Here is a 15,248-nt window from a genome sequence, read left to right on the forward strand (position 1 = left end):
GTGTATATATATATATATATATATATGTGTGTGCCAGGAGATGGAAATTCCCAGGTTTGTGTCTGGGGGTGCGCTTATACCACTGGACAAGATACAACCCTTAGTCTTTTTATATATATATATATATATATATATATATATATATATATATATATATATATATATACTGGCAGCTGTAAGAGTTTGCCGCATTGAACAATTCAGATTTCGATCTGCATACAGTGCTTGATACCTTCTGAAACAAGGCTTAACACTACATAGAAAAACAAATGTTTTTATCTCATATAAATATGTGTGTGTGTGTGTGTGTGTGTATGTGGGTATTTAAAATAAGACACTCTTTTATATTTTTTAGGATACAGATAACCAAAAGTACTCAATTCTGTTTGCAGAGGAGTATTAAGTTAAGTGAAAATTAGCATTTACTCTACCAGAGTTCTCAAGTTACAGAGAAATATATATAACCTAATGTACAATAAAAAAAGATAACAAAAATGCTTTCGCTGTGCATGCACTATTTATCAAGATATATTTCTAAAAATTCATATGAAATAAAATTATATCAGTAATTGAATTTTTCATATATAAATTATCTCTGATGATCTCTAAAATAACCTCACTGGATGACAGGAAAATATCTAACTGTCTGACTTGTTATTTGCTTTCTCGCTTCCTCTCACACCAATTGAAAGAGACTGTTTTACTCAATAACGTTTTCATGCTAGAAGTACATATATAGGATCAAATGGATTTCAAACGTTACAGAACAAAGTATATCCAAAGAGGATTTGCTTGTCTCCCTACGAAAGCAAAGTTAGAGAAACGTACTCATTTTATACTGCTCCTCTTAAAGTACTAATTCACTAAACTGATTTTTGTAAACTTGCATATGCTTTGCAATAGTGTCTGTGTAATACCATGTATTTTCCATAATTATTCTCCATTTCTTTACAAGTCTTAACAGTCCATTCAGGTATTTTTTTTACTGTATTATTTTCTTTCCTAAAACAATGATAAACTAAAATTGAGAGCTGCATAAATGGTTAAAGGTTCAGTTTCTATTTTCTTGCCTCCCCACAAGAGAAAACTTAGACAAAAAGTCAGTTTAAAATGTAGAGAAATTCAGCTCCTAAATAGGAGAACTCTAGATTGGACATACACAAGTGGTAATCTGATGGCAATTGCAGCAGCTCCAACAGAAACAGCAACATCTTCAGTGTGAAACAGTTTTCTGCTCCTACTGCAAACTACAGGACATGTCCATAGACCTCACTGTGATGAAAAAAAAATTAAATAAAAATAAAATCGCTGTATGCAAAAGCTCTCGCACACTGAAATGCATTTCCTATTAATCATTTTTCTGTAGAATCCCAAGAACAGGTTGGGGTAATCATATAATGATAAAAAAAAAAAAAATAATCAATAGTACTAGAGTTCAGGAAAAACAAATATCTTTTCGTCAAGTGCTATCATCTGTTACATGTCTTACGAACTGTGAAGTATCGGAACCTTTTCGTAAGTCAATAAAAAGGATACCATACATTCCATCTGTGAATTCTACTGCCACTCGACGAATAATCCGCTCTCTAAGTTTAGCAGCTGCACTTAATGGCTTAGCTTCTGTCTCTTCTGTTTTCTGCAATCGAAGACGCTGTAAGAAAAAAAATTTTAACAAATATAAGCGAGAAATAGTGAATGATTTGAAGAAAAATTCAAGCCTTTAAAAGATTTTTCTTTTTCACTTTTAAAAATCTGTATCTTTTTTCTTCTATTTATTTGTTTCCTTGACCAGGATTCAGACCTTTTTTTTTTTTTTTACAAGGAAGTCACCACTTATCAAGACCACTCATGGATAAAGGTTAATGAATGTATGGTGGTCACTGAGGACAACAGCGTAGTAATTGTTAGTGGTAGAAATTAGGTATAATTTGATTATTTAAGGAGATGACTCAACAAGAACTTATTTACATCCGACTTGAAGACCATATTGTAGTCAGCTGGAAAGCAAGACAGCAGAACAGAGTTCTACAGGTGCCCAGTTCTTAGAAATAAGCTTTGTTCATGGAATCTGCGTTTAGATTTAGATACAGATAGTAAGGAAATTGTTGATAGTGGGTGTAGCTTTTTTGATGTTACACAAGTTCACTCTCCAGTTCGCATGGTGCAGTGGGTAAACTTTCCCCAAATTTTACTAGTCTCGTCGAATTACTTGCTTCCAAGTTTTCCTTGGCTGGTGAATTTCTCTGCGATTTAAGACAATCTTGCTTCTGCAATTATTATCCAGGAGAATGATAAAATGAATAGATTGCATGGACAATATTAGCAGCTTACAGATAAGATATTTTTTAAAAATCTGAACTTAATGGAATATATCAACGTGATAAAAACAAGTAGAAATAACAGTTATTTGAACTACTATCCTCATCTTGGTCGATAATTTTACAATATTTTGACCAGTGTCACCACCAATCTATTAGATGCATCTTTTCAAACTAAGAAATCTTTGTCGAACTCAGGAGGCAATATAGAATTTTGAATTATACCCTTTATTTCATCCAAGGAGGAAAATTGTTCTCACTCTGTCAGTCATGATCAGGAGTTGGTTAAGCACGGTTTCATCTTAGTAGGTAATCAAATAGTTTCTTGATAAAAGCACTGGTCTCCATCACCACACTAGGTTGACATCAGGAAGAGCATTTGATCTTAAAAAAAACAATTTGTCTTTAACAAAGAAAATGCCTTCCAAAGAAAACTCATTGCATTTCAAGTTATGTAGTTTGAATAGATTGAAAGCTCACCCATTTATCCTATATTGAGTCCTGGAGTAAGGTTATTCTTAACCATGGCTGTTACAAATATGATGAAAAGCTGACAGAGCATTCTGAACATCTCCTGAGAGGACTATCACACAAGCCTCAGCATCCTCAAGGAGGCCAACACCACCAGCATCACAGCCATCGTAATAACCAGCTGAGATGGCCAGGCCACGTAGTCAGGATGTTGGATTTCCAACATTTGCTGAAACAACTTCTCTATGGGCAGCTAAAAGAAGGAAAACACAGTCGAGGAGGCCAGAGGAAGCGATACAAGGATTTTCTAAAAAGCAAACTGAACCAAGTGTAGCATCAATACATACACATGGGAGATACAGGCCAAGAACAGGCAAACCTAGAGGCAAGTTATTACTAAAGGCACAGCAACCTTTGAGACCAACCAACATGTGGACCTCAAGGGAAGAGAAAGAGGAGGGAGAAAGAAGAATGCCCTTGAGCAAACTCTCCGAATAGAAATGGAATTATCTGCCTGCGCTGTGAAAGAATCAACCTATGGATATGGAGAAAAGAGATTTGGCTTGGTTGTTTTTTTTTTTTTTATTTTAGTACATCAACCGTTATGAGATTATTTAATGCCGAATCCAGTTATTTTGGTTAAAGTTTTTATGCTTCAAGTTCTTTATATCTTCAAATATTTATTCATGGTGTTTGGTTTGGTTGTTTTGTAAGGGAATTTTTTTTTTTTTTTTTTGGCAGAACATGATTGAGTTTTGCAGAGAGAAAGGAACAAAAAACAATAACATCAATGTTTGATGCATTTTAGGGTAGGAAGCCAGTATCTTCAGACAGCCTGATCTGGTAGTGCCAGTGAAAAGGAGGGGGAGGATGGAGATGAATCAAAAACGGGAATAAAGAGAGAAGTTTTATAAGAAAAATGTAACAAACTTTTTAACTCTGCTGGAAAGGCAATACTGAATAACTATTCTAGTTAAGAAATAAAGCATTTGTTAATAATGAAAAAAAAAATTTATATATATATTTATACTAATATGAAAGATGTGAATGCATCCATTTGCACACCTTCCTTTATCGAAGAATCAGTTTAGTTTAATGTTTAATTTGGGTTGAAATATTGAAAAATAAGACTGAGGCAAATGTACAAGAAAAAACTGCTTATTGTCTCACCTCAATCCGCTTTTCATATTTCTCTCCTTTGATGACTCTTTGTACAAAAATATGCGGAAGGTGAATATCTTCAGGAGCAAATGTGCCAACATCAACAATTTCTTCAACTTCTGCAATTGTGATCTTACCTGCCTTTCCCATCGGTGGGTTGAAGTTTTGGGCAGTTTTCCTGAAATACACAAGAATTTTTGCATTTTATCAGCAAGATCATTTACTTCAGCAAGAAATTAAATTGGATGAAATATCCAACATTTTTTTTTACTGCTATTTCACCCCAAACAAAGCACAGTGATACTTGGACATAAGGGGCTACTATTTGGGACCAAATCTACAGGGACGCTATGTAGGGGATTGGAGCAGCAAGATGTCTGTTCACATTACACTTGAACTTCTGCATGTCAGTACAGTTAGGGAACCAGGAGGAATTCCAAAGTCTAGTAGTTCTAGGGAAGAAACTATTTGAGTAGAAGGCTTTTCAGTATCTAGGGATGTATACTGTGAAGGGGTGAGATTTTGCTGCTTATTAGGTTGGTGGGGGATATTTATCTCAAGGGGGTACAAGTGCTTAGAGTTCATTAAAGCTCATTCTATTAAAATACTTGTGAAATAAGAACAGGGATGCAACATTTCAGCGGTGGGACGGACGTTGGAATATGGTTGATAGTGCCGGACCTATTAGATTGGAACCTCTTTTTTGGACTGTCTAAGAGTGAGAGACTAGTGGATGATGCACCAGCCCGGATGTGGCAACAATATTCCATGCATGGACAAATGTTGGCTTTGTAGAAATAGAGGATACTCTCAAGTGTGAATAATTTTCTAGCATGGTAGAGGGAGTCCACCTTCTTTGCAGCAACCCTTTATGTGTTTGTTTTTTAGAAATATTAAAAAGAAAAACGGAAACATACAATGACATAGAAAATTTCACGCTTCAACATGTAAAATAACAGGCAAAATTAATTCCTACTTTTATATGCCGCTACAAGATAAAGTGATAAATTTAATGCCGAGAATGCTTATTACAATTTGGATCAAAATCAGCTTTAACATTATTTCTAATCGTAGCCGACATCAAGCTACCTTTGCTAGCAACCATGGTGAGTCAAGTGTCATTAAGACTGAATAAGAATTCCAAATGTCCCAAAATTCTACATATAAGACAAAAATGAATCTCAGTAAAGTACAACACTTGGGTACAAAAAGCCTGGTTAACATCATTAGAAATCTCGGCAATCAACCATATACCTCATGTCAAACTGGAATTTTAAGCAAGCTTTGTTTATCTTTGTTGGTTTAGTTTCGATAGTCAGGTTTAAGAAAGCAGAAAAAAGATTCTCATGTTTTGTTTAGCTGGATTATGGTTGGGAGAAATAGTTTAGCCGATAACTAATTTGTTTTGGAGAGAAAGAGAAAGAAAAGATTTCAGAAGAGGATGGAGAGGAAAGTATTTGGGGAGAAAGAAAAGGAAAAAAAGAGGAAAGGAAATTCAGAAGAAAAAGGAGAAGAAAAGCAAGGAAAAGAAGAGAGAGTGACCTCAGATAGTTGGGGGGGGGTAGCAGCTTTATAAAACTAAAAGACCTGTGTGAGGACGGCACCTTTTTATCTCTGACCAATTAGAGAAGCAAGTCCACACTCCAAGAATGTACGAAAACTAAGAATTAATTTTGAGTTTTAAAAACACTATTTGGAAAATTTTAATTTTGGTTGAAAATCATGCACCTAAGAGATTAATCTGTTACTTGAATATGTAGAACATCAAAGTGTTTAACTTTTCTTTGCACAAACTGTATGTGAATTTATTTTAAGAAAATAATTCATTTTATTAAAGAAAATTATCCCCTATGTTTGTTCATTATTAATTGCCTGTGGATTTGAAAATGCATGTTTTTCCACCGTTAACACCAATTAGAAAGGCCAGATTGCTGCAGAGAGGCAGCGTATAAACCACAAAGCAAACATGTTATGAAGGAAGAACTAAATCACAACGCCCGATAACCAAGGCCAACCAACATGTTAAAGGTGTTGTAACACAGACGTAGAGTTGTGCACCTTTGTTCACTCTGGGCATCAGAGCGATAATTTCTAGGAAGTGTCTGGTTACATTTTTAGGGTTCCATCACTAGATGAATTAAAAAGTTTAGCCACTGGGATTAGGGTTGGTGCATATCTTATGTACCAGTGTACATAACCTGGCCACGGAGAGATTATATTTGTGGTCCCATGACAAAGGATCATGCATAATTCCATTCTCCCCATCTATATTACACAATTACATGATTTTGATTTTAGAAAATGTCTAAAATTTAAGAGATCTTAAGAAATTGAAACTCAAGGAACCTTGCTTAATTGGTGTCAAATAACTATGGACCAAATATAATGTGAATCTGAAATATTTAAAATTTTCAAAAATACATATAAATAATTTGATCACTTTTTTAATCAATGTCTTGTCTAATGCCTATAGTTAAAATTCCATAAAATTTTATTTATTTATTTTTTTTTTTACAACGTAGTCACCACTTATCAAGGCCCGGAAGCCACTCGGGGATAAATTGAATGTATCTGAATTTTCAAGGTCTTTATTGACACTTTGCATAAAAATTAAATATAGCCCATATTACCTACACTTATGCCTAGCAGCCATGTGCAAAAATTAATTCAGGCAAACATGTATAATAACTCCAAAATACTTAATTTTCAGGTTTAAAGTGTGATTTTGGATTTCTTGTGCAAAAGATCTTTTTAACGTTGTAGATAGTTTAGAATTCATTTTATGCATACAAATCGAATTTCCTAATGTTGAGATTTCACAGCCTTTGGAGTTAGAAGCCCAAATTTTCGGGATTGTCTAGTTTTGAAAATATAAACAAATGGAAAAAGTTTGAATATAATCGGAAAGGTATGGGTGACATTTGACATTTTCTGGAATGATGTGACATGGAATCACACACACACACATATTTGGTCATCCACATATGTATTACATCTCTTTAAGATACATCATTATAATAATCAGCGACTAAACAAGTACATCAATCCAGAGATTTAAACCATAAACATCAATCACTACTTATCAGTATGGACTGGCATCCTATTATCTGAGCTAACTTCTTTGTTCCAGTAAATGAAAGAATAGGTATCACTTTCTTAAACACATTTTTGTATTTATCAACTTGGAGGAGTTGATTCATTTTACATGAGAATATATATTAGATTGTATGATCTCACAGTGGCAGTTTCAATCTCGTATTACGATAGCTGCAAATAAGCTAATTCTGATTATTTTTACTTACAAGGGGAGATCACTTAGATAAGAAACTCAAATTTGTTTCTAAATACTTCAAAATCAACCCCTCTGGTGTTGATGAAAAACAATTTCATCCAAAAAAGGAAAAGAAAATTTACCTAAAAACTAGATTACCAGCTTTATCAGCTTTCCAAGCTTTGATAAGAGAATAATCTCCTGTAATTGCTTCTTCCATTATATAATTAATTCCATTGAAAAGACGACTCTAAAAAGAAAAATAGATTTTACAAATACAGCTTAGAAAAAAAAAATGAAAAAATTTAGTTATATGAAAGTTAAACATAATCACACAAATTTAAAAGAAAAAAGGTCAAAACATACTCGTTAAGGATTTAAGAATAATTGTCAAAAAGAAAATGGTTGTGTAAAAATTTGGAATAAAAGTTCAATTTAATGTTAAAAAGTAAAATGCAATTTTATTTTGGACATACTACAAATAGATTTTATCCAACATTGGGTGTAATGTTCCAATTGTCTCTGTAGTATAATTGGACCTAATATTGATCAATCGTTGGTTTTTTATTTAATCTTCATCTTGACAAAAAAGTCAAATTTATTCTAAATAAATTCGAATCATATCTCTGCAAAAAAAAAAAAAATTATAGATTTTGGGTATTTTAGTAAGTGAAAATATTTCAAAGATTATAAACATACTAAATACATTTTAATGAATGGAAATTATTACAAATTATCCGGATGAGTTATGGTTGCAAATCATGTTCAATGTTTTAGATGTAGAAAGGTTTCTTATTGGAATAATAATGAGTAAAAAAATATTTTTCAAAAATCTTATTTACCGATTGTTAAAAAAAACAAATTCTTCAAATATTGTTATCATGCATACTACATAAGCTAAGATAACTGATGATAGAAATTGTATCAATGCAGCTCCTAAAAAATTACAGACCTTCTCAGAATGCTATTTTTATTTGAAAACGAACAGAAAGATCGAGTGAAAATATCGAACGATTTACCTCCCTTGTTTGACTGGCTATCGCCACACTGCCGTCAGCATTGTATTTAATGGGTGCACCCCCTTCATGAATCAGGGTACCATAAGCTGTTGGCGTAAAGAAAGCAGGGATGCCAGCTCCACCAGCACGGATCCTTTCAGCAAGTGTGCCCTAAAATAAAAGAATAATGTTAAACATTAAAAATATGTTTCATAATTTTAGAGATGAAGATAATTTGTATCATTTGGATCATTCAGACTACTGTTCTCAACTTGGATGTTATTCTAACAATGTTCAACATTACAATTAATATAACCTTTGCTTGTTGAACTCAGAAATCAGTATGCAATTCTGAAGAGAACTCTTTATATAATCCATACATAAGAGATAGACCCTTCTCATTTTTTTCAGGTAGAATGACCAAGTAAAAATATTTAAGTTTTATTATATTCTTAGTATTGCATGCAGTAAGAATTGACTATTCAACCTTCAGAATACTGTCACTTAAAACTAATTCTCATTTAGAACTTTATGCATTGTACTACTGCATGCATGCACTTATGATGACCGCCAAAACAAAAACTTTCTGCTCTGGTTTCAATGATTCCAAATATTTCTCATGTTATATCTCCCCTCTTTGGTTTTCATACATAAAGTAAATTTCAGTGTATAAGGATAATTTGATACTGAAGTTATTCATAATCGTACCCTTTTTCCAAAAAAGGAGAGACATAACGTATGAGAAATATTTGGAATCAAGTCTTCCCTTGCTGTTATTTCAGATCATTTGAAACTATAGCAGCAAGTTTTAGTCTCCCCGCCATCGAGGCCAAAGGTTTTGGAGAAATATATAAGGAGAGAAAGAGAGAGAAGAAATGACAAAAAAACATATTCCAAATTCATGATGTTGACCATCTTATAATTTATTCCTTTAATTCAGTTGACTTATACAATATAAGTCAACTGAATTAAAGGAATAAATTATAAGATGATCAATACCATGAATTTTGGAATATAGTTTTTGTCATTTATTCTCTATATTGCCCTGTAATTGAGCTTCTTAAATAAGCATTGGTATATTTCATAAGAATATGTGTGTGTGTGTGTGTGTGTGTGTGTGTGTGTGTGTGTGTGTGTGTGTGTGTGTGTGTGTGTGTGTGTGTGTGTGTGTGTGTGTGTGTGAGGTGCCTTCAATAACTTTCCAGACTTTTTTTGTAAAGACATGTCAAATGGTTGTAGACTCTTGAAAATTCAGTACGTTATTGGTAGAAAAACAAAACAAAATATTGTTTCAGAGGATATATGCAGTGACCAGACAATGGTTTGGTTGGTCAGCATATAAAAAAAAGGCCTTGAGTATTTAATACTCAACTGTGGACTCTCTGCAAGATGTCATATAGGCGTTTAGCAAATAAAAGAAATTTCAACGTTTCAAAAAGTTTGATAAGGTGATAAATATAAGTGAACTAAAATATTTACCAAAATTTACCAATAAAAATATTTACCAAAATTTACCAATAAAAAATCAATCGGATCGAGTCAATACTAAATCTGAGAATGCAATTCCTAACCTTCAGTCATGTTCAATCTTACAAGGTGACTTCAATAAGTTTCCAGACATTTTTTTTGTACAGGCATTTAAATTTGTCATAGACACTTGAAAATTTAGTATGTTATTGCTATACATATTATGAAATGACTGACCAATTTTTATGATTTCAGGTTCAAATGAACAGCTACAGCAGAAATTGGAATACACCCTACTAAAGCTAGATTGTTATACCTGGTGAATTTCAAAAATGTAATCTGGACAGGAGGACACTTTAAAAGTATGATATGCAATAACATTCTGTTTAAAGCTTGGAAAAATTGCCACAGAAACGTATGGACTCATGAGAAAAGTGAGATGAAAGAGGCTGTGACATGCGCACACAAAAGGACTTCCATAGAGCCTTCCAGAAGTTGTTGGAACAGTATAACAAGTGCATTTTATCTGGAGGAGATTACTTTGAAGGGGACTAGAGTTTCATGTGTGTACGATCCCAAAAAGTGCCCATACAAAAAAGTCTGGAAACTTTTTGAACGCAATTTGTATATATATATCACACACACAAAGGTGATTAAATAGTAAGCTGCTTTGTTAAAAAGCACAAGCACATTTCTAAAAGTTTTGTTGATAAGAATTGAAACATATGAAGATGTGTTTGGTCAAATAAGATCAAATGTTCCCTAAATAAGTACATCTTTGAGTTTCTTCACAAAAATGTAATATTATGAAATGCAAAAAATAAGAATAAAAAAGGTAATATTGTGTTAATATAAACAGGGTTGGTTGGTTGATTGCTTTTGTTTTACGGCATATCAACCCTTTTCAGGTTATTTAATGCCGAATTCAGTGATTTTGAAGAAAATTTTTTTAATAGAATATATTTGTTTTTTGTTTTTTTTTCAAGTCAGTTTCTATTTAACCCATAGTTGGGACCCTAACAGGTACTACCACTCCGGTTCAGAGTGGACCTGGGAGCAATGGCAATTAAAGGGTGGCTCCACACTCCCCAAAACCCGCAAGCTGGGGCCTCACCATCGGATATAGTTTAAGGTCATATCCAGGACCAATATAAACAGGGAGTTCCTCATTCAATATTAGGCAATCCCTGATATTCCTGTATGGTGTTTAAAAACAATGTGAAATCCAATTAGAAAATTTGTTTTTTCTTTTGCAGATGAGTCCACATGATTAAAGTTTAAATGGATGTCAATTTTGTTCTATGAAATTGGAACAATGGCTGTAGTGTTAGGAAGTCACCATAAAGCGGAAAGGGTGCAACTCAGTTTTCTTTTGTTACTTGTAAACCTAATGTTTACAATAACTGCATAAGAAAATGATACTAATGGATCAGCACTTATCAAGGACAAAAATCACTCGAGGATAAGGGTTAATCAAACTGTCAGTTGAATGCCAAACTATACGATGGGAGGATTAAAATTGATGTAAAAAAAAAAAAAAAAAGGAAAAAATTTAATCATTTATGAAAAGTATTTGTTGATATTACACTTGAATGAGAGCATGTTGTAGTCCGCAAGGAAACTATCCTGAATCAATGTGTTTCATAGATGGGAAGTTCTTGAAGTAAAAAAAAAGTACATTGAAACTTTAGTTTTACATAAATGTACAAAGTTTCTTTTCAGTAGTGGTAAGAAGAGAGTGCTTGCTGTGAATCTCATTTGTACATCTATAATGGAAATAGTGGATTAGCTAGGACTAGAGAGTGAACTGAGGAAATATGTAAAAAATGTCTCGCATCTGGATAAGAGAAATGTGACTTTTAATGGAGGGGAAAAGAAAGAAAAAGATTTACATCTAAAATTTATGACCAAGAAGACACAGTGATGTGTCTTGTAACTTATGTACTTAAATTTGATGATTAATAATAAAATTTGTTGCTTTTTTTTTTTAATTTAAAAACATTTTTTAAAATTCAACATGTATTTTAGAAATGGGGGTGGGGGGTATGCATCCCCCCCCCCTACTGCTTTTTATCAAATGAAAATGTCTTACCTGTGGTGTCAGTTCCACTTCAAGCTCTCCAGAAAGATATTGGCGTTCAAACTCGGCATTTTCACCGACATATGAAGATATCATCCGTTTGATCTAGAACAAAGGAAAGCAACAATTACATAACATTCTCAACAAACTCTTCTAGTTGAACATTTACGGACAAATGCTAATTAGTTGGAGAATTCTGAAATCTCATTTTCTATTTTAACTAAAACTCTGTACAAAACGAGACTTGATTAGTATAGTCATATTGAAAGAATTGATGAGTAGATGTAGAACAGTTGAGGTAGCATGAACAGTAAGCAGAAGACCAAGGGAAACATGTGGAGAAGTGATAAGGATAGACCTGATAGAAATGGGAATAAATAAAGATCTAATCAGAGATAGATCAGATGTGATAGAAAAAGATTACATTCCTTGGAGTTTGAAAGACGGTGGATAAGAGTGGCAAGCTTGTGAGAAGCAGAGTCGAGTATGAGTTCCCTACCTTAGCGTAGTGCACACGGTTCCAGGTCAGTCAGACCCCAGCCTTTTGGGTAAGCTTTTAAGCTTCTAGACTCTTAGCTAGTAGAGTGAATGATCCCCCTCCTCGGTAATAGAAAGCCTCCAAGATTCACACCCCCACTTTTATTTCTTTTCGTCCTTGGCCTTTATTCCCAATGTACACTCATCTTGGAAGGACTCTACCCACCTTCCACCCCTACTTTTTCTTTTCTTTCACTCTTAGGTCCAACTCCCACTTAGAGATTGACCTGCTTGTTTTCAGCAAACCAAAAAACAGTGGCTGGTCTATTATTTAGAAAGGGTTGGGAGAGTCTTACTAACCAATTTAGAGATTTACAGACATTTAAAATTGAAAAATGGAAATATATGAAGTTAATACTACATGTATCAAATCGGAAGCTAAATGTGTTTTAAGAGTGCAGAATGTCTTTTAAACAAAGTAAAAGTCATCAAATTTATTAATCAAAACATTGAATCATCATTGCTGATCCGTGTGTGGTCAGTACAGCTCACAAGAAACAGGCCAATACATCTTCCTAACTGATCGTTTCATTTTTCAGCTAATCACAGTGCATATACTGTTAAATTCATACCGAGGTAATGCCATATCCATTATGATGTAGACCCTTCAGACACTCAGAATATGATTGATCATGGCTGATGGAGTAAGAACATGCTACCTTCATGGATTCTGTTTGAAATTGTGTGCAGATTTCATAAGTTTGGCAAGATACAACTGAAGAAATTCGGAGGTTACATCAACCACCAAAACATTATGAAAATAACATCCAAGATGAGAACAAGAATCCAAATAATACAAACTTAAACATTTATTTGTTCTTTTTAAATTGTACTGTATAATATTGTATTTGTTGTATTTCCAGATTGGCAGTCATTGGATTGTAAAGCCACTTAGACTGGGGTTTACGTACAGCATCTGGCATTTACAAATGGTCATTCATCTAAGTATTGACCAAACTCAACGTCATTTGTCTTTAGTAATCTTATGAGAGCTGGCAAGTCAACGTGATTATAGTCATATTGTAATTACAAGAACAGCCCAAACTCCTGCTTATACAACCCTTCGGGTGCAACTACACTATAATAGCGAAATTCAAAATTTTTAATATTGAATTTCAAGGCAAAGCAATGGTCTATACTTAATCATCATGTTACAGTAATGAATATATCTAAAAATTATGAAAAATGATAAAGTAGATAAAAAAAATTATTAAAGAAAACATTTTTTGATAAAAATTAATGAAAATAAAATGTTTTGCTAAAAACCACAGGAGAGTTCCAAAGAGAAGTAAATAGAATATAACTATTGCTAATTTTTTAATAAATTACGTGTTAACAATGATAAATGCCTTGTTTTTAGCATAACTGATTTACTTCTTTTGTTATGTCACATATATCCAAAGAAATATGCATGTGTTTTTATGATAAAGATCAAAAACTGGTGTTTTTTAAAATAATGCAGTAATATTCATGTACTTTTTCACATGTCAATTAAGTGGATATTATTGCTTTTAGCTGAAATTGACACCAAAAAATTAGTAGATACCATTGTTTCTTTTATTTTTAATTAATTTTTTTGTTTTCCAAATTTCGCTATTATAGTGTACGTGTATTAACCCTTGTTATAACACTGAAAAAATTATCAACAGCAACTACACTATAATAGCGAAATTTGAAATTTTCAGTATTGAATTTCAACGCTTTTTCTCAATTGTCAAAAATCTTTCTGCATTCAATTAGTCTTTTTTGAAGTGAGTTGATCATTATTGATTTCTAATAAATATTAAAATTCAAATGATTTTAATCATACACATATTTGAATCAATCAGTAAATATTAAGCAATATTAGACCGCATAAACATGTACTCTGAATTCAGTTGAAAATCATCTGTTCATCCTTACTTGTTTTTGTTGTAAAAGGAGACCAAGACCAAAGTTATCCACTCCTGCATTGTTACTGACCACGGTAAGATCTTTGACATTACTCTTCAACAAACCACCAATCAAATTCTCAGGGATTCCACACAAACCAAAACCTGAAAAATGCAATAGCATTAGATAAAATAGATTTTTTTAATTCTATCTAAAAAAAAAAAAAAAAAATTACAAAATTAAAATGTATTTTGGTTTCTTCATAAACAAATCAGCACTTTTGATAATAGTTGAAAAAAAAATGAAAAAAATAAAAATTTTTAAATTTCTTTAAAAAATTGGAATTATTTAAGCTGGCAAATAAAAAATAACTTGTGGTATAAAAATTACTAGCAATCCTTATGCATTAACAGATTAAAAGTTTTGGGTGCAATTTACATTCAATAATTTTATAAACAGTTAATATAACATTACCTTAACAAAATTAGTTATAGTTTTATAATAACTTGGTTAACTTTAAATATTCTTAAAAAAACATTTTTAAATACTAATTTCTTTAAAAAAAAAAAAAAAAAAAAAAAAAGACAAAATAAAAGAAAAACAACAAAAAACAACTTGGTTAACTTAAAATATTCTTTGTAAAAAATATACAAAACAAAATACTAATTTGGTAAAAATAAAAAATAAATAAAATGACAATGACAGTTAAAACAAAAGAAAAGCAGAACAAAATTGAAAGTAAAAAGAAACCTGGGCAACAGCAAGTGTGTAATTATAAGGAATTTATCAAACAAATAAAATGTTGTTCAAATGCATGTACATTTTACCATCTACATTTTTTTCTGTTTAATACTTTAGAAAATGTTTGATCAAAACATATTTTCTCTCTAAACACAAAACGCCCCACTTTTCGATTACTTGATATTTCTCATAAAATATTAACCTTTAATTTCTTTGTTAATCTTAAGAAAAATTAGATTTGTTAAAGCAGTTGTAATGTTTCTTGTTGCAAAAAGCTATTGATTATAGTACGTCTCCCAAACTTGCCTAGTTTAGAGTGCAAAAAAAAAATT

General features: G+C 32.3%; 1 protein-coding gene across 1 annotated transcript in view; it reads right to left on the reverse strand.

Moving 5' to 3' along the window:
- LOC145295932 (succinyl-CoA:3-ketoacid coenzyme A transferase 1, mitochondrial-like) overlaps nt 1-15,248 on the reverse strand; it is an 87,853-nt gene that overhangs the window by 36,427 nt on the left and 36,178 nt on the right. The window contains exons 3-8 of the mRNA XM_080141815.1: nt 14,206-14,339; nt 11,779-11,871; nt 8,241-8,390; nt 7,365-7,471; nt 3,960-4,128; nt 1,537-1,651 (exon numbers count right to left, since the gene is read on the reverse strand). Of these exons, the coding sequence (XP_079997941.1) occupies nt 1,537-1,651; nt 3,960-4,128; nt 7,365-7,471; nt 8,241-8,390; nt 11,779-11,871; nt 14,206-14,339 (768 nt within the window). The remainder of the gene's footprint in view (nt 1-1,536; nt 1,652-3,959; nt 4,129-7,364; nt 7,472-8,240; nt 8,391-11,778; nt 11,872-14,205; nt 14,340-15,248) is intronic.

The sequence above is a fragment of the Euprymna scolopes genome, chromosome 16, assembly GCF_053919585.1.
Source record: "Euprymna scolopes isolate OS-2025 chromosome 16, ASM5391958v1, whole genome shotgun sequence".
NCBI classification, from domain to species: Eukaryota; Metazoa; Mollusca; class Cephalopoda; order Sepiida; family Sepiolidae; genus Euprymna; species Euprymna scolopes.